The 25,265-nt window shown below is 53.3% G+C and overlaps 13 protein-coding genes across 13 annotated transcripts; 5 read left to right on the top strand and 8 right to left on the bottom strand.

The window, feature by feature from the left end:
- Positions 1-769: 769 nt before the first annotated feature.
- Positions 770-2,453, top strand: EI97DRAFT_427849 (Dihydroorotase; the record flags this gene model as incomplete). The annotated part of the gene is made up of 3 exons (XM_033797234.1): positions 770-976; positions 1,361-1,552; positions 1,671-2,453. Exons 1-3 carry the CDS (start codon positions 833-835, stop codon positions 2,451-2,453), a joined length of 1,119 nt encoding a protein of 372 aa, XP_033649230.1. The 5' UTR covers positions 770-832.
- A 912-nt stretch (positions 2,454-3,365) lies between these two features.
- On the top strand, positions 3,366-4,435 carry EI97DRAFT_487053 (uncharacterized protein; the record flags this gene model as incomplete). The annotated part of the gene is made up of 2 exons (XM_033802171.1): positions 3,366-4,020; positions 4,079-4,435. Exons 1-2 carry the CDS (start codon positions 3,385-3,387, stop codon positions 4,433-4,435), a joined length of 993 nt encoding a protein of 330 aa, XP_033649229.1. The 5' UTR covers positions 3,366-3,384.
- Positions 4,436-4,775: 340 nt separating this feature from the next.
- Positions 4,776-4,955, bottom strand: EI97DRAFT_387396 (uncharacterized protein; the record flags this gene model as incomplete). The annotated part of the gene is made up of 1 exon (XM_033796116.1): positions 4,776-4,955. A coding segment is annotated over one exon (180 nt), but the record flags the coding sequence as incomplete, so codon positions are not given.
- Positions 4,956-5,481: 526 nt separating this feature from the next.
- EI97DRAFT_261914 (uncharacterized protein) lies at positions 5,482-6,127 on the bottom strand. The gene is made up of 2 exons (XM_033794227.1): positions 6,040-6,127; positions 5,482-5,963 (listed from the first exon to the last, which is right to left on the bottom strand). Exons 1-2 carry the CDS (start codon positions 6,040-6,042, stop codon positions 5,649-5,651), a joined length of 318 nt encoding a protein of 105 aa, XP_033649227.1. The 5' UTR covers positions 6,043-6,127; the 3' UTR covers positions 5,482-5,648.
- An 85-nt stretch (positions 6,128-6,212) lies between these two features.
- On the bottom strand, positions 6,213-7,522 carry EI97DRAFT_462652 (uncharacterized protein; the record flags this gene model as incomplete). Its single annotated transcript, XM_033801286.1, has 5 exons — positions 6,213-6,578; positions 6,623-7,025; positions 7,073-7,245; positions 7,298-7,404; positions 7,465-7,522. 5 exons carry the CDS (start codon positions 7,520-7,522, stop codon positions 6,213-6,215), a joined length of 1,107 nt encoding a protein of 368 aa, XP_033649226.1.
- A 166-nt stretch (positions 7,523-7,688) lies between these two features.
- On the top strand, positions 7,689-9,829 carry EI97DRAFT_504826 (uncharacterized protein). The gene is made up of 2 exons (XM_033802853.1): positions 7,689-8,016; positions 8,067-9,829. Exons 1-2 carry the CDS (start codon positions 7,752-7,754, stop codon positions 9,515-9,517), a joined length of 1,716 nt encoding a protein of 571 aa, XP_033649225.1. The 5' UTR covers positions 7,689-7,751; the 3' UTR covers positions 9,518-9,829.
- A 140-nt stretch (positions 9,830-9,969) lies between these two features.
- Positions 9,970-11,312, top strand: EI97DRAFT_504825 (uncharacterized protein). Its single transcript, XM_033802852.1, has one exon. It carries the CDS (start codon positions 10,425-10,427, stop codon positions 11,103-11,105), a length of 681 nt encoding a protein of 226 aa, XP_033649224.1. The 5' UTR covers positions 9,970-10,424; the 3' UTR covers positions 11,106-11,312.
- A 278-nt stretch (positions 11,313-11,590) lies between these two features.
- EI97DRAFT_437641 (putative quinone oxidoreductase) lies at positions 11,591-13,039 on the bottom strand. Its single transcript, XM_033799383.1, has 3 exons — positions 12,905-13,039; positions 12,494-12,852; positions 11,591-12,351 (listed from the first exon to the last, which is right to left on the bottom strand). Exons 1-3 carry the CDS (start codon positions 12,915-12,917, stop codon positions 11,725-11,727), a joined length of 999 nt encoding a protein of 332 aa, XP_033649223.1. The 5' UTR covers positions 12,918-13,039; the 3' UTR covers positions 11,591-11,724.
- Positions 13,040-13,185: 146 nt separating this feature from the next.
- EI97DRAFT_261811 (replication protein-like protein A 70 kDa DNA-binding subunit) lies at positions 13,186-15,558 on the bottom strand. The gene is made up of 5 exons (XM_033794225.1): positions 15,475-15,558; positions 15,164-15,415; positions 14,560-15,106; positions 13,615-14,507; positions 13,186-13,557 (listed from the first exon to the last, which is right to left on the bottom strand). Exons 1-5 carry the CDS (start codon positions 15,507-15,509, stop codon positions 13,443-13,445), a joined length of 1,842 nt encoding a protein of 613 aa, XP_033649222.1. The 5' UTR covers positions 15,510-15,558; the 3' UTR covers positions 13,186-13,442.
- Positions 15,559-15,695: 137 nt separating this feature from the next.
- Positions 15,696-16,972, top strand: EI97DRAFT_407761 (alpha/beta-hydrolase). The gene is made up of 3 exons (XM_033796632.1): positions 15,696-15,896; positions 15,955-16,005; positions 16,066-16,972. The coding sequence occupies exons 1-3, from the start codon at positions 15,768-15,770 to the stop codon at positions 16,879-16,881; spliced, it is 996 nt and encodes a 331-aa protein (XP_033649221.1). The 5' UTR covers positions 15,696-15,767; the 3' UTR covers positions 16,882-16,972.
- Positions 16,973-17,049: 77 nt separating this feature from the next.
- Positions 17,050-17,927, bottom strand: EI97DRAFT_497114 (GINS complex, Sld5 component; the record flags this gene model as incomplete). The annotated part of the gene is made up of 3 exons (XM_033802500.1): positions 17,050-17,412; positions 17,490-17,618; positions 17,760-17,927. The coding sequence occupies 3 exons, from the start codon at positions 17,925-17,927 to the stop codon at positions 17,050-17,052; spliced, it is 660 nt and encodes a 219-aa protein (XP_033649220.1).
- Positions 17,928-18,521: 594 nt separating this feature from the next.
- EI97DRAFT_261766 (uncharacterized protein) lies at positions 18,522-19,363 on the bottom strand. Its single transcript, XM_033794224.1, has one exon. The coding sequence runs from the start codon at positions 19,230-19,232 to the stop codon at positions 18,774-18,776; it is 459 nt and encodes a 152-aa protein (XP_033649219.1). The 5' UTR covers positions 19,233-19,363; the 3' UTR covers positions 18,522-18,773.
- On the bottom strand, positions 19,357-21,486 carry EI97DRAFT_261735 (Rhodanese-like protein). The gene is made up of 5 exons (XM_033794223.1): positions 21,129-21,486; positions 21,006-21,073; positions 20,678-20,951; positions 19,903-20,622; positions 19,357-19,854 (listed from the first exon to the last, which is right to left on the bottom strand). Exons 1-5 carry the CDS (start codon positions 21,377-21,379, stop codon positions 19,482-19,484), a joined length of 1,686 nt encoding a protein of 561 aa, XP_033649218.1. The 5' UTR covers positions 21,380-21,486; the 3' UTR covers positions 19,357-19,481.
- Positions 21,487-25,265: the final 3,779 nt, after the last annotated feature.

The following is a 25,265-nucleotide window of genomic DNA, read 5'->3' as shown; positions in this document are numbered from 1 at the left end:
AAATTGGCCGTCGCTGTACGCCTGGAGTGCAAGCTCGATCCTGCCTTCTTGCTGAGTTCTATCTGCTTGCGGGTGTTGAGGCATTACGTGTCGAAGTGGTGGTGATGGTTGCCAAGAGATTCTGCGACACTCGGTGGTGTGCGACACCCGGTGGTGGAATACGTTAGTCGAAGTAGGCCAATCACTTCTCAGAATCTATTGTATGCGTTAATCCGAAATATCTTGGCACATTGTTTCGCGTCTGAACTGCCCTCTGTTTTTGTGCACCTACCTGCGCCGCAACAACAGCGCAATAAGACCAGCTAAAACTTATAAAATATTATCTCCTTATAAAATTAAGCCTATCTTAAAGATTTCGCCTTGTCTTATTACGTTGTTGTTGCAGTGCAGGTAGGTACAAATTGCAACTTTTGCGCAGACCTTCGCGCTCCAGCTACATACTAAGGGCGCTCAAAGAAAAAGTGGAGAAAAAGGTGTACCAAGAGCGACACACATGTGCCAAGGAAACTCGGATTAACGCATACAACAGATGCGCCGGAGCATTCATGATCGCATCGATACGGCGCATGAATAGACGGATTCCAATAATAATCTAGAATGAATGCTATTTCTTGAACTGTGGTGTTAACCGTATCTCTTGCATTATCAACTTCTCGGCCCTCGAGCGGAAAAAGCAAAATGCTAGTATTCGGGCCGGGACCGATTACTTAGTCAGCCGCATCCATTCCCACTTTTTTTCTATCAACCCCATATGCAATATTCTTGCCCAGAAAACGGTACGCCATTGAAATCCCGCAGGAATATACGGAAACGGAAATAGAGAAAAGCGGATATGGCGGGTTTCGATTTCGCAACCGTGGAGACGATTGAGTTGACGGGCGTGTTTGACGCGCATGTGCATTTGCGGGATGGGGAGATGGCGGAGTTGGTGGTGCCGACGGTGAGGGAGGGGGGTGTGAATCAGGTTTATGTTATGGTATGTTTTCTTCTCTTACTTTCTCTACATCTCCCTGGGGTTTTCCCTGAGAAGGACGCTTGTTTATTTTTGGAAGGGTTGTGTTGGGTTGGGAAAGAGATAATTTGGGTCTCGATTTTGCCGAGATTTCGAGTGCATCTTTGCTTGGTGCTCGGCCCGTGGATTGGTTTGGGGCAAGAAATGGCTGTGTTGGTATTACTATTGCGGTGTCATCTTTTCTGTTTCTCCTGTTAATTCCTCCTTGTTTTTCTTTGTTTGCCACTCCGTGTCGCTTTTCCTTTTACCTAAACTTTCGACCCTCCCCTATAACCCCCGTCAACCCGACCTTATAAACCACTGTCCAAGAGTCCCACGTCGATAACATCGGACTAACTCTCAACCCAGCCCAATCTGGTCCCACCAATCACGACCGTGGAGCAATGTCTGGCGTACCGCGAGAGGCTACGGGCCATCGAGCCCAATGTCGACTACCTCATGTCTTTGTATCTGCACGAGAGCATGACACCGGAGACGATTGTGGAGGCGAAGAAGGCGGGGGTTTGGGGGGTGAAGAGTTATCCCGCGGGTGTTACTACTGTAAGTCTTGTCGAATGAGTGTGCACCAGTGCAGAAGTGACATGCGAGTCCTTCGAACTACACACATGCACCTTAGCAAGGCGCCGGTCAAAAAGACCGCATGAACTAACCCCACCAGAACTCCTCCTCGGGCGTCGTCGACTACGAATCCTTCTACCCCATCTTCGCCGAAATGGAGCGCCAGGACCTCGTCCTCAACCTGCACGGCGAAGTCCCTTCCACTCCATCCCACGCCCCCATCACCTCATCCTCCTCGGACCGCGCCGTCACCGTCCTCAACGCCGAACCCGCCTTCCTCCCCACCCTGGCAAAACTGCACTCGCGATTCCCCAACCTCCGCATCATCCTCGAACACTGCAGCACCGCCGCCGCCGTAGCAGCCGTCCGATCGTGTGGCCCCACCGTCGCGGCGACCATAACCGCGCACCACCTCTCCCTCATCATCGACGACTGGGCCGGCGACCCGCACTGTTTCTGCAAACCCGTCGCCAAGACGCCCGAAGATAGGGATGCCTTGCTCCGCGCCGTGGTGACGTCCGAGGGGAAGTTCTTCCTGGGCACGGACTCGGCGCCTCACGATGTAAGGAAGAAGCGCGGGGAGGATAGAGTCGCTGCGGGGGTCTTCACGCAAGGGTGGGCGGTGGGGTATGTGCTTGATGCGTTGGCGAAGGGGGTCGAGAGGGGGGTGGTTGCAAAGGAGAAGGTTACGAGGGAGGTGCTTGAGGGGTTTTTGGGGAAGTGGGGGCGGGCGTTTTACAAGGTGCAGGAGCCGAGGGGGGAGACAGTGGTGTTCACAAGGGGGAAGGCGAGGGTCGGGGAGGTGGTGAGGAGGGAGGGGTTGGGGGTCGAGGTGGTGCCGTTTCGGAGGGGGGAGGTGACGTGGGGGGTTGAGTGGAAGTGAGGAGGGAGTGGAAGTAAGGGAGTTGGGCTTTGGGAGTGTAGAAGGTGGGGAGTCGTTGAGTGTTTAGGTGCTGGTATGTGAGAGGCGAGGTAGCCTCAGCACGGGAATTTGAATGTGGGGATGGGAGTGGAAGATATAGGAGAGAGAGTCTCTTTGCGACTCAGCTTTCCGATTGCGGTTACATTATTCATTGCGTCCCATGATGACCCAGACCTGATCAGTTCATGCCTCGCCTAGGTACTTTGTGCTCTTGAACTGACCGAATATGACCATTGGACACAAAACTCCTGGCAATAAGCGCATGTATCCATGCCCGTACATTGTTGAGACTCTGTGAAACCACGAAATGTGCGTGTGGCGGTTGGTTCTATCGCACCATCGCAGGAACTCTTCTCTGTCATAACAACCCGTGCCTCAGCAATCATGCAGTTGCAATTGGCAGCAAGAAGTAGTTGAACGCCTAATCTCCGTGTCGGCGACGGATAGCTAAGTTAAGACTCTATGTACGAGTGAGGCGCGATCCGTTCCGTGAGCGTAGCCATTCCAATCAACCAAACCTGCGATTGGCTCCTTTGAATACATTATTGCGGCACAGTAGGGGGAGGTAATATCAATCCACTAATTCGGTTCGCATGGCGCCGGGGATTGTAATCGGTCTATATAATTTCAGGCGTGCATGTAGCTGAACGGCGCAGCCTTTGAGTGCTTGCCTTCTCTGCACAAAATACAGGTAGCTAAGGCTCAGTTTCATCAATATCAGATATGGACACCCTACCGCTTTTGCTGTGCCACCCAGTTGTATTATCGGTGGACACGACTGCACTTCAATACCTCCCGATTGGAGCCACTCACCAGGATAAATTCAACCCAGTCCACCTCGTCGAAACATCGCCGCTTCGCAATACCCGGCATCTAGCTACAGAGGCTCACGATGGGCACCGTAATCATCACCGGCGCCAATGGTTCGCTAGCAATCCCAACCGCAGCCCATCTGTCTTCACACTATACAGACCATACATTACTTCTCACAGTCAGGAACGACTCCAACCAGGATCCCAACACCGCCCGCCTACGAACGACCCTAAACCGAATCCCCAACGCAAAATACACAATCCGTAAACTCAATCTCGCATCCCTAGCAAACGTCAGAGACTTCGCCGTCACCATCAAGACCGAAATCTCCCAAAGCACATTGCCTCCCTTGGTATCCATCATCTGCAACGCCTATAGCTGGAGCATCTCCGACGGCCTGCAATTCTCAGAAGACGGTTACGAGAAGACGCTTGCGGTAGGACATCTCGCGCATTTCGACCTCCTGCTGCGACTCGTGGGGAGTTTCGACCTCGGGTCCGCGGGACGAATCGTCTTCATCTCGAGCGATGCCCACTGGCCGGGAAAAGCTTCTCTGGAGGTCTTCCCCCCAACTCTTCCCCAGGATCTCGAGCTCCTGGCTAGACCGGCGCCAGATAAGGAGGACGAAATCATCGGGCGCGGATTTCAGCGGTATGCGCTGTCTAAGTTGGCGAGTCTGCTTTGCATGTATGAGATGAACAGAAGGCTTGAAGCGGTCAGTTTTCTCCGGCTTTCCAAAAACCACTCAACAACACTGACAACGTCCGTCGTAGACCCCATCCCTCAAGCATCTCTCCGCCCTGGCCATCGATCCAGGCTATCTCACGGACTCCAGAACCCTGGACAAGGGCGTGCCATCAACGTGGAGGACCTTCATGCGCGCCTTCAACTTCCTGAATCCGGTGGTTAAGAAGCTGCAACCGAAAATGCGACGGAGTCACGAGGGTGCTGTTGATGTGGCGAATGTGGCTGTGGGCGAGGCGTATGCGGGTGAGAAGGGGCACTTTGAGATGGGTAGGAGGACGGAAAGTTCCCCGGAAAGTAACGATGAGGTGAAGCAACGGGCGGTTTGGGATAAGAGTGTTGAGTGGTGTGGGGTTGGGCAGGAGGATACGGTGTTGCAGATTTAGGATGTGGGATGTAGTAGCGTTTTTGGGAGGTATGTAGTCACACTCCGTTGAGGTCTGGGGCTCTCAACAGTCAGTCTTTCGTAACGGTAGGTTTCAATTCTCTATATTGGGTGTCTGGTTGCTGCCGTGTCCTACTGTTCTACATACAAGGTGCGCTATTAGTAGCTGTAGCTGTAGCTGCTTGAATTCAAGATTGGAGCTACTCGACGGAGGTACTTTCATGGTCATTTATTGCGAAAATTTCGCGTTTCCAACTGAATCGGGACCCCATAATCTCGCGGCCTTGTACTCAACATACACCACCCCGACCTCTGCCACTTCACTCCTTCCACTCACCCTTCTACGCTTTCGACAAGAGAAAACCGTCATTCTGCAAGACTTGAAATACGCGCCCAGGATCGTACTTTTGAGCGATCTCCCGAAGCCTTGACAAGTTCGCCTCAGGATAGCTAGCGAGCGGATTCTGGTCCCGCGAAGCGTCGTTCATGTATATGGTCTCCAGGTGAGAACCACGAGTTTTGCCCAGCTTATACCATGCTTGTTCGGCTGAGATGCCGACTCCTCGTACTCTTTCATTATGCGCTGGATCGGTCTAGTCCATGATAGTGGTCTACCCTGGATAAGCATCTGGTCAGCTGGCTCCTCCTTGTTTTGGAGTGTTAATGCAGACTGCGCCCTTTAGCTACATATATGGCCAATAAACCAGAGCTGCAGTATCCTGCCGGGAATCCACAAGTCCCTCCCCTTGCCTCGATGCTCTGAAAACACGACGGGACCGTAGACGTCGCCAACAACGACCCCCCAGGTTTCCAACACATCCACAGCCAGATTCCCTTAAACCAGAACGCCCTCTTGCGATGAAACTCCAGATCCTTCCCATTTAGCCGGATCCATTAAGCTGCTAAAATAAAAAACTGTCTAAGCGCGCCTTGTTCCACCATGAGCTGTCGACTACGCCGCAGGTCTACCGTTATCGTACGAGTGAGGTACTGCTTGCCGTGTCTCAGAAACACATCATGCATATCATATGCAGACGGAGATGAGGTTTCGCCTCAGTAATACATTTTCCCATGTACATGGTAGGATACGCCTGCTGGCCGCAAGCAGGACGTTGCCCATGTTGGGCTTTAGGGCAGGCAGTGACTTCACTGCAAGCTGGATGCGTTGTACAAGATAAGTGGTTGAGCTTGTATCCTTTCAGTTGCATTCGAATTTAGTTGCCTGAATACCTTAATTTTTCCCGTACAGAAGCACCGATCGTCGTTAAAGTCGGAAGACACATCTTAGCGCAGTTGCCATATGGTGTGTACGAAGAATTAACAGCGCTCCCGCGAGTTTTCCAATTTATATCTCCCTGGCTGCTCACGATTGCACAAGTCCTCAGATACCTGTTCTCGGCCAATCCATGTGGCGAAATATTAAAATCAAAGACCTCAGTCAGAAATTCCATAGTCGTGCAGGCATTCGGGCCATCTACAGCACCGGCAATCTGCCGCTGAACAGGAGCGCAGCTGGCCAGGAGATAGGTCTGGTGATTGATATAACCTCGAGATTGTGTTAGCCGATTTTGGCTTCGTGATCGGAAGACACATGGAGGATCTCACCATATCGCCTCCGTCATTGGAACACCTCAAGCCGATAAATGGCCATCATCAAATCCCCGATAGTTCAAGAGTGCCAACTGAATTTGTCCGAATGGAAAGAGTATATGCCACTGGAGCGCCTGAAATAGTACTCCCATTCATGCTCATCCGTACCATAGGATCGGCATCCTGGGTTAGCTAAACTGCTTCCGCGGGGTCTGCCGAACATCGGATTCCGGAGCCTTTTTGCGATGCAACGATATGTTGTATGCATCCATATTTTCCCAAGGCAGACTGAGAAACTCATGTTTGTTTTTCCACCGTAATGATTCCTCCTTGAAGTGCTCGGCCTCAGCGGGTGGAGGCGGTGGATCTGTTATCTTTGTGATAAGATAGGCAGTTGATGCCTCCGCTAGACCGTAAATCATGACGCCGACCAAAGGGATCTTGACGAAGACAAAGAAACCAAGACCGAATCCAAACAAAACGCCAGCACGATCTTTGAACCATATCTTCTTTTCTTCCTTCGAATACTTCACGCGGGCAAAGTATGGTTCAAGCTGAGTGCGTTAGCAGGGCATTGACGAGTAGGACACCGACTAACCAGCTCGCGCATGAGGCTCCTAGAAGAGAAATAACTCTGCAGGAAGGTAATGATGTATCTCTTCGGTAGCAGAAGGGATGTTCCGAAGATGACCAATGCTGGCTGCGGCCCTACCGCCTCACTGAAAGTATAGAAACTGGCGGCAGGCAAGACGAACCGGCCAACATATGGTAAGTAAGATAACGCCAATACGGCAAGGGAGATTGCAGCTTTCCGGCCATACCGCTTTGCGTAGGCCATGAGTGCCCTCCTCAACGGCTTCTGACCTCCTTCAGATTTGGGTGAATTGTGTGATGAATACATTTGCAGATTCGGATAATACATGGCTCGGAGATCGGCAGGATCATCTGTCTTGTGTTTTTGTACGTACGTGTGATCGACCCAACGAAGCGAGTCCATGAAACTGAGGATACTGTTAGCACTGTTGAGCTGGAGGGAATATTACGGTACATTTGGTCAAGCGTCGGGGTGAGGTAGCCCATGAGGGTCATAAGAATGAATGGCACCTGGAGGACAGAGTTCTCTACGAAGTGCATCCCATTCAATATAGTATCATCCCATTGTGCCTGCTGCGTGTCCACAAAGAACGAAAGCACCCAGAGCAATACGCGCACTCCTATAATCTGGTACTGGCTTCAGCTTGTTCTTGGATGGCCCATAGGTTCGGAGTCCTACCGGTATTGCAACTATAAGTCTTATTATTATTCCAGCTGCAACGGCTAAGGCAGCCTGGCGGTAGTGCCTCGAAGTGAAGAGGTCGGGATTTTGCAGAGCACGGTGGACTACATGTACAGTGCATTAGCAACATTCTCTCTTCAAACCCTGGAGCCTCGTAAACTGACCTCCCACAAGAGTAAGCTGGGCTCCCCGCAATATGGCATTGGGGTCGAAATTAGACATGTCGTGCCTTTGTATTCGCAGTGCTGACGCTGTACGGAGTAGATGTCGATCGATGTGCACCACCCCAGAAGAACACCAATGACGTAGCGCGGGAAGCAGGAGCGAACGCCCCACGAGTTCAGCCACAGCTTGGCGGGAACTTCACGGGACTGCGGTACGAGGCAACCTCTCGTGTGTCTCCACGCATCTCAACCCCTTTCGCCCGCCATGCTCCAATGAACCTATCGCCATGCCACCGCCGGCTTCTGCTGCAGCGGACCCCACTTCGGGCTCCAACCTGCGGCGTTCATTCACCCTCCCCGCGCGCATAGCCCAAAGGTCCCAGTCCTCTTCCCCTTCCACTCGAAGCGCGGATGGCATCGAAACACTATTCACATGCTCCTTCTCCAAGATTGTCTCCTTCACTGCATCCACGCAGCGGCAGGCCGCTGAAAACCTCGATGCATCCTCTTCGATTCCGTACAGATCCTCCACCGAGCGCACCCTGGCAGTTGGTAAGTAAGCCCCAAACCGAGGATACCGCATAAGCTGATTTAGAATGCAGGGCCGCTTCGAATCTACCGCGTGACCAGTTCGAACGTATCATTTCTGAACTCGGGCAATCTGCTCCATACCATCTTCCCGAGATCGCAGTGTTGGTGTGTAGACGGACAGTCCATCTTTGTGCTTCGCATTCGGCAGGACTCATACTACCGGATCGAACTACCGTTTGATTCCGAGGAGGACAAGCAAAAGGTCGAAGAGATCAAGGTAGTCTTTGCACAGGTGTTGCAGTACGAGAAAACGCGATGCCCGTTCACGAGCGGATCCGACGATGATCGGCCAGAGCGTCCAATTACCCCGCCGCGCCCACGCTCAAGTAGACCTGCTGCAAAAGCAAAGAAATGGTTGTTTGACAAGACCTGGATGCCCGAAGACGGCTCGGGATCTACGACTCCGCTGCCGGAAGGTTCCGACTCTGGTACCAATGCCACCTATGAGGAAGAGGATGGTGTCAGTATCTTATCCGACAGAGATGAGTCAGTGACAGAGTCTCCCGCAACACCTGCTGCTTCTATTCTGCCGGAACGTGTTCGCCTCCCATCTGTGCGGGAGCGAGCCCAACAGTTTCAGGGCTCTCGATCAGTAACTGCGCCACGGGAGTACCGAGCATCTTCCCTTCCTCGACAGGCTATGTCCGGAAGCTCTCCCTTCGTGGATACCGAAAATGTATCATTGAAGGAAGAGGACAACTTGAAGGACTCCGTCGATACCCTCAGTCTGTTATCAAGCACAGACTCTTTCCTCACAGCGACTCAGGAAACCCCTTCCCCGCAATATCTGGATGCTGAAGCTGAGCTTGTCAACCCCTGGGCTAGTGATCCTCTTCAGCAACGAGAACCCGAGGAGGAGAGGGGTCGGGAACGCCATCGTCGCGGTCCCTCCGAAGTGACCGTAACACGACTTTCATTGGAACAAGTCGCGGCACCTGCGTCACCAACGCTGATAGAAACCACGCCCTCCGTAGTGACGCCCACGACTGACGCTCATCCGTCATCAGTGCCATGTACACCACCCCTTATCAACGATTCCGACGAGGACAGTCTGGAGCTGGATATATCCACTCCCCCGGACGCAATCCGGATGAAGAGATTGACAGGAGCGTCACAAAAGCGGGCATTTTCACCGATGCCAAACCCTCACAACATATTCAAGCCTCCTCCGAATCAAGCGCCAAGCAGCCATCTTACAGCCGCACTGGTCAGGAAGACGTGCGAACTCATACTTGGCCCACCAGCTCACTTGGTCACCCTCATGCTTAAGATTGCCGCACGGATCTCTGAGGGAGCTTTTGGCTTCAAAACCTACCGTATTCGTCATACAACTGAGAAGATCCCTTGTTCATGGGAATCAAGCGGAGACGAAGATGAGTGGGAAGACGACTACGGAATACCGTTGCGGACTCTTGATCATACGACGCACAAGAGAAGGCAATTTTCCACGGAGACGGATTAGTTGGGAGGTTCTCGCAACTATCTTTGCATTTTGATGATACCACGCATTTTACCATCCGCGGCATTGCATAGAGCGGGTCAGGTCACCTGCCTTATGAATCTGAGCAGAGCACATTGTATGATATGGGAACTACTTGATATGCCTTTGTAATAATGTCCTTGAGGCGGTTGGACTTTATTTTGGGAGCTAGTTGTGGTTCTTGCACGGGTTGAATGCAATGGCTATATATAGGACATAGGACCGTCAAGGCAATAGTACTGCCGACGGCGGGAATGAATTGAAGGATGATCACACCTGAAACAGCAATATCCCTCGATTAAATCGATCGATTCCTCTGGTAGCAACCTGGTCATCCCAGTCCTAGTCTACGAGGTCTAGCAGAGCTGATGGCCCGTGCACATTCATCTTCGAGTTCTATGCTTGTCCCTCGAAGTGCCCTGTGATATCAACCATCGTAAACCTGCATATTTGATATAGGCGCGACCATAAATTGTTTCAGGATTCACAATCACACAGCTCCATTATCCAATTCGGGTTCGGAATGATTATGGGGCCAAAACCTTGTGTGGCTGGTTCCCAGCCACCAGTATCCAGCCACCAAGTCAAAAGCTCTCTTCGTGAGGTCATAAAGTAAACAAGCTTGAAAACCGGAGCAATCAAGATTTAGCTGGAGGCAGGGAAATTTTTTAAAGGACGCATTACCAGCGGATTGTGTGTCCCGGCAACCTGTCGCTACCGATCCTCTCTTGTGCAGCTATTTGTTTTCTGCGTTGTGTTTTGTGCCTTCAGGACAACGACGCTGAAGAGGTTGGGATAGGGACGTGAAGAGAAGGACCTTGAGCGGATCCGGAGGTCACCAACAGTTGTCGATCAAACCTCCAACCTTCTCGTGGAGACCGGACCGAAAATGTATACATCACGACCCACATCGACCACACCACCTCCAGTGGAGTTCCCCAGTCACGCCCGCCACCTCCGACACCCACAATCTCGACCCCTCCCACCACTCCCTGAGCCATGCTACGACGACGGAAACGATGACGACGACCTCGAGGAAGAGATATTAGAAGATCTCATCCCCGCCCCGCTCTTCAGCAGCGGTAGAGCCCGCACCCCCAACAGAATCCACGAAGCCATTCTCGAGCTGGAGAGGTCGCATCCACACATCCATACTCGCTCCAGGTCGTCGACAACCGCATCGATCCACTATCCTTCTTCCTCCTCACGGCCATCATCCCGGCTCTCGGTACGATCAACCACACCTTCCATCTCATCGCCTTCCCCTTCTCCGTCTCCGTCTCCAGCTCTCTGCTTCCGCTGCTCAACACCTACCGTTCCTGTACCACCGGCACCGCGAGGTCCTCGCCTCCATCGCTCACATTCGCACGCCACGGCGCCAACGCCATCGTGCTGGGCAGCGCCAACGAGTCCAGCATTGAACAGGGCGTCGACGCCCGAGCCTTCGGACCCGGGAGGTAGGCCGCTATTGAGGAGGATGTCGACGCCGAAAAGGTCGAGCTTGAGGTCCTTGTGGAAGAAGGAGTCGGATGGTAGTTTGAGCGGGGGGTATGATGAGCGGACGAGATGAGTGTTCTGTCTTCTGATTTGAAGCAACTCGCTGTACGAAGTTTCGAAAAGGGAATGGAGTGTTTGATGAGAGAATGCGACGCTGTAATTGTTAGGACGGGAATATAGGGAAAACGTCCGTTTACGGAGGAGACGGCGATTATGATGTATCCTTGTAATGAGCAACAACTTAAGAGGCGTTGACTATGTACCTTCTAATGACAGATCCATATGATAATCGTCTTTCTACTGTGTTTGCTGAAGTGATGTAATAAGTCTGCCAGAGAAACTTCTGGCGCATCTCTTGAGGTTTCCGCAGGTACATATAATTGACTTTCTAGCCATTGTCTACCTTGACCGCGTCCACTGGTGCCTTTAAACGGAAACACCAAAACTTGAACAATATCCTGATGCTTTGCCGTCTTTGACATGAAGCCGTTATATAACGACCCACCATGCACACATCAGGGAAAAACGAAGCTCACTTATGGGCATCAGGGGCAAACCGCCCGAACAATATCACAATGAAGCCAATCTTATCATGCCACCGCAAACCACAGCGTCGTTGCGCTATAAATCTCAATGCAAGGTATCATCCCCAAACCTTACCCACGACACCCACGACACCCACGACACCACCTCTACCCAATCGTACAAATCACCTTCCCCTTCGTCCTATTCTCCTCCATCAATCTATGCGCCTCCTGCACCTCCTCCCACGGCAACACCTTCTCGACAAAAACCTTGAACCTCCCATCCCTAAACCTCGGCAACGCATGCTCGACCAACCGATCCCTCAACTCCCCCTGATACGCCTCGTCCCTACTCCTCAAACTGCTGCCCACAAACGTAACCCTCTTCCTGATGAAGGCGCTGATATCCGTCTCGGCAGGCAACTTGGTCCCGCCCATGAATCCCAGATTCACGATCACGCCGTCGCGAGCGACAGCATCGAGGTTCTGCTGGAAGTAACTCGCGCCCATGAAATCGACGATGATGTCTACGCCTTTTCCAGCGGTTGTCTTCATCACCTCCTCGACCCAGTTTTGCGTCGTCGTGTTGAAGCACGCCGTTGCGCCGAGTTGCTTGGTCACGAACTCGCACTTGGAGTCCTGGCGGGCGGTGGCGAAGACGGCGGAGGCCGAGTCGGCGACGGAGAGTTGGATGCCGGCGATGGAGACGGAGGAGGCGCCGGCGTGCCAGAGGATGGATTTGCCCGGGGTGAAGTGCGAGAGTAGGTATAGGGCTTGGGTGGCTGTTATCCAGGTCTGAAAGGAAAAAAGGTTAGATGATGCCTATTGACAAGTACAATGAAATAGGATGTCATGATAGAGGGGAAATGGTACGCTCAAGTACAGAAGAACGAGGAGACGTCACAATAACAATGAACAACGGAAGTGAAGAACATACCTCCGGAATCCCCGCACATTCCTCCCAACTCAACTCCCCAGGCTTCCTCACCAGCATCTTCGTACTCACAGCGATAAACTCCGCATACGCCCCTCCGTACGCTAATCCAAACACCTCGTCACCGACTTGGAAATGCCCCGTAGCCTCCTTCCCCAGCGCCTCGATGGTCCCCGAAAACTCCACGCCGAGGATCTTGGATGCGCCCGGGGGCACGGGGTAATGGCCTTCGCGTTGCAGGAGGTCCATGCGGTTGAGACCAAAGGCTTTGACCTTTACGAGTGCTTGGGTGGGTGTGTAGGCCGGTTTGGGGACGGAGGTTATGTGTAACGCGGAGATGGGGCCGGCGCCGCCTTTGATATCTGGGGTCTTCAGTGCCTTGATTCTGGAGAGTGTATGCTCAGAGTAACAGACCTACTGCTCGCATTGTGTCTCCCATGTTTATGTGATAAGCTTGTACGCGTGAATGTGGGTGTGTAGATTGCGATCAGGATGTTCTATATGCGAAGTCCGTTCTATCCTGATTCTCCTGTAGATTTGATCTATCACTTGTACAAATCGCTCAGCGTCCTGTGATGGTTTTGTATTTCATAAGCTCATTGTACAATTATGCCTCGGCGCAACGTTGTATTTATAATGACGACAGTGGGGCCGCTGGTGAAGCTAAAGCGGGGCATTAGGCCAGGTGAGCAACCAGCGTTCGTAAATCTCGGGGATATGAACGAGAATAAACACGTTCTTGATATATCATACCTAGTCGTATCAAGCGAGACATACCAATACATGATATCCCTCGAATCATACTAGTATAACCCTAGAGCGCAATCCGTCCTCATACGTCTGCACGGAATGAAACCCACGGGTACGAGACATACATATTTCCCACCTTGCCCAATACTCAGTTCGAAAACTTCGCTATGCATTCGGAAGGAAACATCGCTAGCGCATCTCTCTAGACAAACAACGAGTTCTCGTCCTTGATCTCGTACTGCTTGAGGATCTGCGCCAACTTGTTCGCCTCACGAGCATAGTCCAGAGTATAAATATTCTGGATCTGGTACCGCGGCCTGTTTGCAACGTTAGAAGAGGGAACAAAAACACCGCAGTCAGAAACGAAAACTCACTTGGGCTCATTCTGATAGGTCTCCAACTTGCCGCGAACTTTGAAACTGAACGTCTTGCATGTAGCTTCCTGCATCACAGTCGCAAACTTCGCTTCGTCTTCATCCTTGAGCGCCACCGCTTCGTTGGCGGACATTCCCACAATCATACGTCCGGCTTCGTCGAAAGCATTCAGCCAAAGCGAGCCAGTATGGTCCGCGACATTGACCGACAGGATATATCGGTACTCAGGCCTGGGCCACTTGACCTGGCATTTCTCACACCACCATTCGCCTTGATTCTCGTCAATCACCTTCTTGTTACAGCCCGGTGTCTGGCATGCTGGGTACGCAATCGTCGAGTTATGCTTGATGAAGACGACTGTCGCCTTCAGTGTGAAGTAAGTAGGCGTATCTTGTAGGTAACTCTCATCTTCAATGACGGTTGCGATGAGCTTCGTGTCGTTTCCGGCATTCCCCGCACTCGGTGCCAAATTCTGGTGAGTAGAGAAGGAGGCATTTTGGCCGACTGCATTGTACCACCCCCTCAGCTTATGTGCCTCATCAATGTCCGGCTCAACGGTCATAGAACCAGAGCTCTGAAGACTCAGGCTCCTGCCGCCAAAATCAGACACTTTCACACCTTTGAAGGCAATGACTGAGTCCAGGGGGACATCGAACGACCGAGCTTGGGCTCCCCAGATAGTGAGCTTGACTGAAGTCTGGGTGTCGTCTGCAATAGTCAAATCACGCTTCTGGTGATCCTTCTGCGTGCTCTTTGACGTTATCGTGTTGACCTCTCCCACCTCTTTGAGCACGCCGATGGTGTCGATGATAGTGTCTTTTTCGACAGCGTCCAGATCGCCAATCTTTGTGAAGTTGTACCGGACTTGGGGAGCGTTTTCTTGATCCTCGGCCTGGTCGACGGTTAGTGGGCCTGGTATAAAGGCAAAGGGCAGTTCAGCTCACCTTTTCTACCTCAGTATCCCTCTCAAACTGCAGTTCGTAATCGTTGGACAATTTCGAGAACTGCTTCTTAGCCAGAGTCACCCTGCAGGGAGCCGAAATATAGTAGACGACATCCTTCTCAAAGATGTTGTAGAGCTTTTCGGCAGTGTCATTGAAAGCCGTTCCCCTGATCTCGCCTGTGTCATCGAGCAGGTTGACGTTGAAGAGCTTTCCCTCGCCACGAGCGTTATGCCATGGTATCAACTCCGATTTCGCTGTGCAGCGAGCCCGAATCGTCCATTTGTGTGCATACGGTGAGAGAGACTCGATAGGATAGAGATGCGGATGCGTCGATGTGCCCTGGTTGCCGGGACGGTGCGCGATAGTCTGTTGTTGTTGCGCGGGTTGTGCCGGCTTATTACCATAGAAGTTGCTGCCAGAGATTCCAGCTGGCTGAGGCTGGGGCTTCTCGTCCATGAGATCCTTGAAATCGAGAGCCTCGGGCGTGCCGATCTTGTCAGGCTCGCCATACTGGTCAAGCACCTCCAACTCCGTGATGATCAGAATCCTGCAGGATAATTAGGACACGTTAATAGGAATCCAAGCTTCAGTCCGTGCTACATACTTCTTGTCCTTGACCTGCTGCGGGCTGTACTTCAACAACCTCACAATGGAGCCCTTCCTCAGCTTCCCGGACGTGATAATCTCATTGATAGTCGGGACAAGCATCGTCTGAATGAAATTCCGGACGTCGCTGAGTACAACACGGTACCGCTGTACCGGATTCGCCTCGTTCTGCTTCGGCTCCATGGCTTTGATCTGCACGCATTGCAGCACGGGATGTTCGACGAAGCAGCCTTTCGGCTGGAAGATGCTCCTACAGACACGTTAGTGTAAACTTCTCAGATAGAAAGTTGTGCTCTGAGAAAAAGATACCGAATAGCACCCTGCGTAATTACTTGATCAGCCATATCCACGCGTGTTGTCAGTAACTTGCGGCGAGAGTGAAGTGGTTGTGGCGTGGAGAAATCGAAACGACAACTCCAGACGCGTCGCGTCGTCTTCTGCCGCGCATCACGTGAAAAGCCCCGCACTAGCCTCAATTCGGATCGCTATTTGCAGCGTCGCCTACGTAATTGGCTTTCAGCAACGGTTAACGAGCTCAATAGAGACCCCAGACAGCATCTTTCAAAAACACTCGACCAAAAAAGAAACACCCAAAACACGCAATGGCCCAAGAGGAGATTGCGACGCGAGCTCCCGAGAGCGATGCGCAGGAGGACTCTACTGTGACCACAGAGCAAAGCACCCAATCTACTCCTCCCATCGCAACGCCAGCTACAGTCCCAAGCATGGGTGTGAGGCTTCCATTGAAGAGACTCCATTCACTTCCAACCCAGCTAACCTTCCCCTCAGGACCACTGCACCTCCGACCGACCGACTCCCTCCGGAGCCCTCCCCTCAGGTGTTCGTCCCCTCCTCCCTCCACGCTTCCACACACCCATCCTCCCACTAACGCCCACCCAGGAACTCACCACCCTAAACAACGTCCCCGTCTACATCGCCAAACCAGCCGACTACCCGCACTCGCCCTCAAAACTCCTCCTCCTCCTCACCGGCGGCACAGGCCTGCACTCGCCCAACAACCAGCTCCAAGCCGACCAATTCGCCTCGCAAGGCTACCTCGTCGTGATGCCGGACCAATTCGACGGCGACCCGGCGCCCAACGCCGTCGACATGACAAAAATCGAGGAGACGACGTCGTGGCTCGAGTCGGTGAAGCTGCGGACCGCAGAGGGCGTCAAGGCCTTCATGATCGATATGTGGCTGGCGCGACATACGCCGGAGAAGGTGCTGCCGTTGTTGAGGAAGGTGGTGGAGGGGGGGAGGGAGGAGTTTGCCGACGCCGTGGCGAATGGAGGAGGCATCTATGGCGTCGGGTATTGCTTTGGGGCAAAGTATATACTCGTGCTGGCCGGGGAGCAGGCAGATGCGGATGCGGCGCAGGCGCCGAGGGATGAGGAAGAGGGGCCGGTGAAGAGGGAGCCGGTGCTGAGGGCGGGTGCTATTGCGCATCCTACCATGGTTTCGGTGGAAGATCTCGAGGCTGTGAGGGCACCTGTCTTCATTGCCGCGGTGCAGGACGACCCTTTATTTCCGGACGAGGAAGTCCTCACTCCGGGACGCAGGGCCATGGAGAAGAATGGCGTAGAGCACGAGATACAGGTCTTCTCGGGCGTACCTCACGGTTTCGCTGTGCTCGGAGACTACGACGATCCGAAGATCAAGCAGTCGCAGCAGGAGGCGTATGCGCAGATGTTGGCCTGGATCCGGGAGCATTAGCAGTGGAAGAGTTCCGGTGGCACTGTACTGGTGCATGCAGATTTTTATACCCTCAAAATGCGAAGGTCGCATGATTCGATTCCTTGAATAACGCCTTGAAATGCATATGCCTGTGGTCTTCTCGCTCGCCCTCTTCTAACCTCCAATGCCCGAGCCCTCTCATATATCCTATATCAACTCCACATCCCCCCTCTCCACAGCAGCCCTCACACCCCCCCATCTCACGACCCAAACATCCCCCCTCCGCATCCTCACTCTGGCCCCCTCCCCCCCCCCCTCGCTCCAAACCTCGCAATCCCTCAGCGCCCTCGCAAAAACCGCACTCTGCGTATCCGGCCGATCGATCATGCTGACACCGCCGGTCGTATCGTCTAGTTTCTGTAATGGGGCCGGGAATTGCGATAGGAAGGAGGCGGCGTAGTGGGCGGACAGGAGGGATTGGTGGGCGGTGAGGTACTGTTGTTCCGAGGGGGAGAGGAGGCGGGGGTTCGTGGGGAGGAGGGAGAGGAGGTGGTGGGGATGGGCGTCGATCTATAGTATAGTCTCATCAGCATATTCAAACAATCTTTACTTAGAGTTGACCCAGGGAAGACAGGGCCTGTACACACCTTTTTTATCCTAGCGCGCAGAAAACTCCGCACGAGGAACTTGAACCGCTCGAGCTCCGTCTGCACGATGATGAGCTTGAAGTTGGTCTTGGCGTCCATGTCGCCCGTCTGCTCTTCCACGAGCTCAATCTACAAGCAACCCCTCGCAAAGAGGCGCCAAAGTCAGCGAAAATTTACCCTCGCAAAGATCTACGGGACTCCCGGCACCGACACCCAATCCCTTCCAAAAGCCCTCCCATCATTCCCTGGAAAACCATACAGTGTACATACCTGCTTCCTTATCCGCCCCAAAACCCTGCCCATCAGATTCTCCGGCCACTCGAGAATCTCCGGAGCGCACCTCTCGGCGACCCACGCGCGCGTCAGTTCCTGCAGATCGCGCTGTTGCTGGGGTATCGCGCCTGCGGAGACTTCGGCGAGGAGGTCATCAATGTCCATTATTTCCGAGGCGGCGGTCGCCATTTTCTATGTTGCGCTGCTGCTATGAATTTGGGTTGCTAGTGGGAGTTGTGGGGCAATGGGCGTTCGTTGTATGCGTAGCGGAGCGTGGAAATGTTGGTGCGGTATGATAGGGTTGTATGGTGCACAAGTAGTGAAGAGCAATGGCGATGCTCGGTGGGAGGATGAGGGCCAATCAAAGGGCAATGTCCGCTCGATGTAGATAGACTAAGTCGGTGGAAAGCAGATCTGAAGGGGAATATATAGGAAATCCTAGCCTGCAGTTAGGCGACAGCAAAGGCGCGAAAGGATAGGTGAGTGAGTGAATTTGTTGTGAACAGCCAGCGATACAGGAACTCGAAAAGCTTCTGGAACGTTTCTTCTTGGCAGACGCGGGGGCGCGGGATCGACGTGACACGCGACACGCGATGTGGGGTGCACATGCGGGGTGGCGGGCCATGCATCGATCAACCGCTAGCCCGAGCACAATCTGATTGGTTGTTGAATTCGATATCGATCGTCCAAACCGGCAAGCTCAGACCTTCAGAGTAGACATTCACCTTCACCGCAAAGACTTCATACGTCAAAAAAGACCAGATAACTGATAATGATTGATTCTCTCTGAACAAGGCTAGCACCACCGTCCATTCCACCGCATTACGACGAGGCACCTGTTTCCTCTCCACCTTTCTCTTCCCTCAGCTTTTCCGCAAAATGTGCTTATGTACAGAATGCTGTCAGCTACGTACAAACTGGTTTCTACCAGCAGAGAAAGTACTGAAGGGTAGGCAAGTACAGTTGCAATGCCAGGATGATGAACGGGGAAGCAGCTGAATCCCTTGACGACTAGAGACTGCGAAGAGAACGAGGGAGAAAGACGAATAAAGGAGATGGGGGTGTGGCAGTCTGGTGTGGGGGAACAGCCGATGCGTCGACAAAGAGCAGTTCTGACTTAAGAGATTCGGTGTGGCGTGGTGTGGTGTCCTGTGGTGTATGGTGGGGAATGGCAGGCACGTAGGCCGCCAGCAGTAGAGCTTCGCTGAGGTACTGTGGATGGGTCTCGACTGTGAGAGGGAGAGCGCTTCTCGACTCTGCAGGGTTGTGGAAATCCGTAATAATAGGAGATGAATAGACAAAGGAAACTAGAAGGCCTCCGAGGCAGCTGTCGCGTGCTGCTAATAGAACTTGCTGGGGTACAGTTGGGATGCATCCAGCAAGACACTCGGAAGAGAATAAAACCGTGCAAAATGGTTGGCCGTGGTGATAGATTCCGAGTGGGAAAATTCCGAGTATGAACTGATCCATTGTGAGATCAAGAGGGCCAGAAGTCAGATGCACATCGCTACAGCCGCAAGACGGTTTTGGATAGAAGCCAGAAGCAGAATGCGTAATCGCTGGGAGAATGAAATGGAGAAGAAGACCGAAATGAGCCCCGAACGCCGATGCTATGATAAGTCGAATGCAGGAGTCAATCAATAACGCCTTGCATCCAGTTCGCCGTGAGAGGGTTGATGATCATCAGGAAATCATGGACCACCCGAGGATGGGCTACCACTAGTAGGAAGCCATGCGACGAGTGGCACCTATTCGTCCAACGTTAAAAACTTCGTCATGCCCGGGCATGGTATTGCCGCTCTTGGATCGACCGACGGCAGTAGGGCTGTCCATCTGGCAGGATTGCTGGCCAAATGCAAATGTTTGCGCACGATTGAGCTTGGAGCGCTGGCGGAGCTTATTCATTCCGCGTTCACAGGCGGTTTCGTGCTCCTTTGCGTCCATACGGAGGTAGTTCTGGGGGAAACAGCGGGCACGATGTGACTCAAAGAAGTTGCTGTAGCCGCCATCAAGAATATACATCTCCGGATAAGAGAGTTGAGGATAGCGGAAGGCATTGATCCTTCGATCCTCATGGCGCACAAACTTCGCCCTACGCAAATTAGCAACAGGTTCCAGAGGTTCACGTGCAAAGACTTACATGAGTGGTGCACGATGAGCGGAATATTCGCAGTGGAAGATTAAGAGGGTATTGGGAGTAACCTCCTTATTAAAGAGGAGCTCGGCCAGTTGCTCCTTCTCGCAGAAGTTCCGGGCTCCATCTATGTGGCCACCTTCATACTCGTACTCGAAACGGCAGTCGATGATAATCTTCTCATCGTACAGATGATCGAACTCGCCATCAAGCACGCTAATCAGAGTGGCATCCGAGATGCGCGGGAGGCTATCAGGTTCATTGGGAGGGGTGAAGTTGGGAAGCTTCAACGCTGGAGTGTCATCAACATCCATGACGGACTGTAGATTGCTCGGAGTGTAATTCGATTGATCATCCTTCTGGTTCATGATGTCGCCTGGGCTTTCGAACATGCTCAGCGACCTCCTGAACTTGCTACGAGGCCGGCCGGGCGGGCCCGAAGGCTTCCTGATATTACCACCAAGAGGCGACCCTGTGCCACGGGATGCATTGCTATGAAGGCTGAAGGACTTGGGCTTGGGCACAAATGATACCGGGTTTGCAAGCATCTTGCGGTCTTGAGGGGAAGCGGCAAAGCATTCGTCCAAGGATAGGGTGGAGGCGTTAGACTCGACACCGGCACCGAACTTGAAGGCTGGCAAGGGGTTGTTCTCTTGGTCTTTGAAGGATACTGTGTTAGTGGAGTAGTTCTTGACACGGTTAAAGGATGGTCGAAGCAGAGCCTTTCTTCGCCTGGTCTAGTCAGTATAAGGGTGAGGGACTACCGAGCGAGCCCACTTACTCTGCAGCAGCCGCCGGCCTCGATGCATCCAACTGTGAGATTGGAAACTGAGGAGGCGGAGCAACGTCGCATGGGGACAGCATCTCTTCCTCTGAGGCCGGCGCGTGGTCGGGTGTGGGGGACGGCAAGGGCTCCTCCTTGACAAAGCTGAAGGGTGCTTTATGCGGCAGAGGCGAGATGTCCATCGAGTCAGGCACGAAGCAGGGAGACGACGAGGGAATGGGAGGTGTCGTCACCCCTTCCCATCCAACTGGCGGGGTCGTGACTCCTTCTGCTTTGGAAGAGGTCAGCACAGCACAATGTCAACGACTGGCACGAAGGGACACACCTCGTTTCTCCAGTGCCTGCAGATTGATCGAGGTGAAGAGCGACCGGCGAGGAGTGGTGAATTGTGGGCTGCGCCAACATTAGTAGTGCAACCTTGGACTTCAATGCAAGGGAGGGAGGATACCTCTGATCAACATGCAAATTGCTCGACATGTCGGCGGCGAGGCTGGCCGTGGGCGAGGAGCCTCGCAGGGGAGGCACACCAAAATAGTCTGGGTTGCCCTTCTTCATGCTCAAATCCCTAAAATTGAAGCTGTTTGGCCCAAAATTGTGTCCTCCAAAGAGCCTGGTTGCCGGCAGGTCACGCCTGTAGCCCCATGGTGCAGTCGGCAGAGGCGGGGGGTGCATGGCCGCTAATGGCGACGACATTTCCATATCCAATTGTGACGATAGGACGTGGTGTGTGTGTAGTTGGGTGCAATTGTCGTAGGGGGAATCGGGTCTGCGAGTAACGAATGTGGCAGTAGTCGACTCGGATGCGGGAGGTGAGATGTTGGCTAGTACTACTCGGCCGGATGCAGTCGATAAGCATGCAAGGCGGGAAAACTAGTTCCAATGGGAAAGATGCTCGTCGTAGATATCCTCCAAGCTAGGGCACGGGAGCGGTAGAGGTTGGGAAGAGGTGGTCCGGGGGGGGGGGAAGAGGTCTCAGCACGCAGCGGACATATGGACGTGGGCGGAATGGGGTGGGAGTAACTGGCGGGCCAGCGAGTCCGACTTCTTCTTATTATTCCAGCGACCAACGTCCAATGCCCGGTGCGGCGGCCGCGAGCGAGGAGGAGGAGGAGAGGAGAAAGAGAAGGGGGGGCAGTGCCTTCTTGGGGACAAAGAAGGTGAGGAGGGAGGGAGGTGGGAGGTGAGCAGGGTTGGAGAAGATGAATGAAGCTGCCGAGCAGGAGCTGCAGGTCGTCTCCCCGAGCAACCTTGGAAGCCTCACAGAGCAACTGCGGCGGGCCTGAGCTCCACGCGCCCACATGCAACCAGACTTTCACCCTTTCACCCTAGCCCACGAGCCTGCAAAACAGCGACCAGGCTGACCGGCTGCTGTCCAGGGTTTGGACCAATGTGACGTGGGGAACCCGCTGAGAGCCCTGGTAACAAAGCCGACCGGACAAGGTGTTTGATTGATGAAGCTGGCGCCGGGCGGTTCTGCAGCTCTGCAGCTTTGTTGCTGATGCGAGAACGGAATTGATTGTATTGTTAATTGTCAGAGCTGTGAGGGAAAAGAGGTACCCCGCGTCATGCTGCTCCTTTGCCGCAGGTACAGTGCAGGACAGTAGCTTGCAGCTCGTATGCCAATAGTTGGAGCTATCTAGCTAGGTAAACAACACCCGTTCGCAGCAGCAACACGCCTCTGCTACAGCTTGCTCTGCTCGCCACGCATGGGCAAGCGGAACGAAAGCTCCACTGGTGCTATCAAACACTGCGCGTAGCAGCGGCCCGCGCCAGCTTCAATGCGGATTGCGGATTCTCGTCGTTGCTACGTGTCTCGCCTGTGCTCACCTTTTTGTGCAATGCCCGCCCCGGTTGCCAGGTCGCCAGGACACGGATGAGGCCTGCTCAGAAACTTCACAAAGCCCATTATTTCCACAGCATCCCCCCACAAGCCAGTCACTGCAGCAGTCAGTTCAACTCGTGCTCAGGAGTGCCAGAAGTTGGTCGTCAAGTTTTCGCTCATCCATCATCGACATCATCGATCCCCTCTCTCCCCCGCCAGCAAGAAATCAGGGCCATTGCCATGCCATCGACTCGAGTCTCTCCTCCGCCTTTCGTCATTCGACGACTTGGCGCAAGCTGAATTGATTCCGCGAAACCGATAGAAGCCCGTACGCAGGGCCTGATTGGCCATGTTACAGCCCGTCGTCGTCGGTTTCTGTGCTGCGCTTGTCGAGGTCGGGAAAAGCGCACCACAGCCTTACCATAGCATGCCTCAAAGGGGCAGCTTAATAACCAGCGCTTGCTCTGCTCTCCAACGCCGTCTCCTCAGTCTTTCCCTGCTTGGTGCTGGCTTCCTTTATGAAGTCTGCGACGATGCGACGATCGCAGGCTGAAAAACGTCATCTCTCTTCTCACCATGATGTAGGCATGCGGCAATTGTCCTTTTGCCCAGTTCAAGAGCCGAAGTTTGTTTCCCTATGTCTCTGTGTCTGTCTCGCGTCCGCGTTGTTTTGGCAACAGCCGCCAGCCGCCAGCGCGCGTGCCCATCAACAGCGAGCGGACTTCGAAGCGCTTCCATCCCCATTGTCACCACGCTGACCGGCCGGCACGCGGACGGTGCCTACGCTATGCTGCAACGAGCGCTTGACCGGCGCTGCCGAAAACGCCCAGGTCGCCATGAGCCGACGAGCGAACGGGGGCGGGCTGAAAAAGAAGTCGAGAACAAGTCCGTCATCAAGGGTTTCTGGCGTCGACTCCCCAGCAACCCGCTGCACAAATCCTTTCACCACTTCTCCCCTCTTTTACGTCTTTCAGACCCCACCAACACCCGAGCGCCCCTTTGACGCTGACAGGCCATGCAATTTTTCTTCCTAGCGCTTGCTAGTCACGGAGAATGTCACGGAGGAACCGCGTCCCGTTTCCCAGGACGACGCGACGGGTTCTGGGTAAACAAAGCGCTTCCAATGCCTGGTCCCGTGACCATATAACGGCAAGGTTGCCCATACAAGTACGATGGTGACTCCCTTGGGACAATAAATGGGGCGTTTCACAAACCCCTTGTGCTGCACTGCATCGTGACTGATGCACGTAGAGCACACTGTTCACCCAGCCTCGTGGTACTTTGTACACAGTACTCCGTAGGAACTCCGTAGGTACTCTGGTAGATATCCACACCTGAGAAGCCCCGCAGTTTCAACTCCTCCCGCCATCCATCAGAAGATGCTCTTATCTGCCCAACACAATCACCTCATCCACGCTCATCCCAGCTGAGACAACCAAAGTCCGCGATGCCGTCTCACGATTTATCATCCTTCTAGCACTTCTCATAAAATAGCCTCTCTGATAGGTCATTTAGGCCACGCTTCCTTCCACTTTCCAGCCAATCAGACCCATTTTCCTCATCAAGCAGTTCCCGTCGACCTCAATCTACTCGTGACTCCTTGTAGTTTCAGTACACGACCATATCGGCCCGTTGGTTCTCTCTTGACTCTTGTCCGCACTCTAGGAATAGCATCATGCTGATGAGCTACCCCGCACTTGAGGCGATGCTTTGTCCTTTGGGGGCGGAGCTTGGTCAGCAGGTGGGCTGTAACGTCCACGGGTTGTAGCGGTATGCTCTGTTGGGCAAGCGATAACATCTTTCTTCCTCACCACTGCTCCGCCGATGCCGCACCAGGGCGTAAGGCGTGCTTTCCTTATTACTGAGTACGCAGCTCCGCTTGATATTACACGCAACGTCGGGCAATGCTTTGTGCTGCCGCATCTTGCACAACATGCATCCCAGGACGACGAGAGTTGGAAGCATACAATCGCCTTTGTCACACCTGACAAAGAACGAAGCCTTCGACCTGATGGAGATAAACATTTCTCCGCCGTTGGTCCTAGCCGCACTTCGTATGCTCAGCTTCAGTTGTACTTGCTTCCCTATTCCGTACCTCCACTCACTGACTGCTTGCGGATTGTTATCAATAGCATGGTTTACGCATAACCCCTCGTTGATTCCAAAGTCCACGCCATGGAATCCCCGCGGAAAGCGGCCTGTTAGAGAAACCTCTCCTCTGGCGAATCGTGTTTTATAGGTATCCTGATCAATCCTCAATGACGTACTGTGTATTCCAAAGCTCAGCTTCATGCTTTAGGAAAGGATGTGATGTCGAGTTATATGGCGGCTTTCCACGTTCGACCGAGCATCCAGCTGCCATTCCTCTGTAGGTGGGATTACCTACCCGGCGCAAGTCGATTTGCTACGACCTGATAACGCGGCAGGTAGAATTTCCTTTTAGACCTACTATACGTAGAGGCGCGCGCCACAAAGCTAATTGCAGGACCTCCTATATTGCTGCACCTGCTAGCTGTTTAACTGCATGTAGAAAAAAGCAGTACGGAGGAAGTGCCCGAGGGTGTTCAGTCGGAAGTGTGAAAAGAAGCACTACAGTAGTTGGCAGGGAGGTGCTTTTCGCTAGTTACCACTTTTGACCTAGCGTGGGCCTTGGATTCGCTTAGCGTCTCCATCACGTGTTATCAAAAGCTTCTCAAAGAAGTTCCAACCCTCATCTTCAGGAATTTCCACCCCTTCCCTCAAGGAAGAGAAAACATAAATTCC

This window comes from Westerdykella ornata (assembly GCF_010094085.1).
Source record: "Westerdykella ornata strain CBS 379.55 unplaced genomic scaffold EI97scaffold_52, whole genome shotgun sequence".
Lineage (NCBI taxonomy): Eukaryota > Fungi > Ascomycota > Dothideomycetes > Pleosporales > Sporormiaceae > Westerdykella > Westerdykella ornata.
This window is presented reverse-complemented; position numbering and strand designations above follow the sequence as displayed.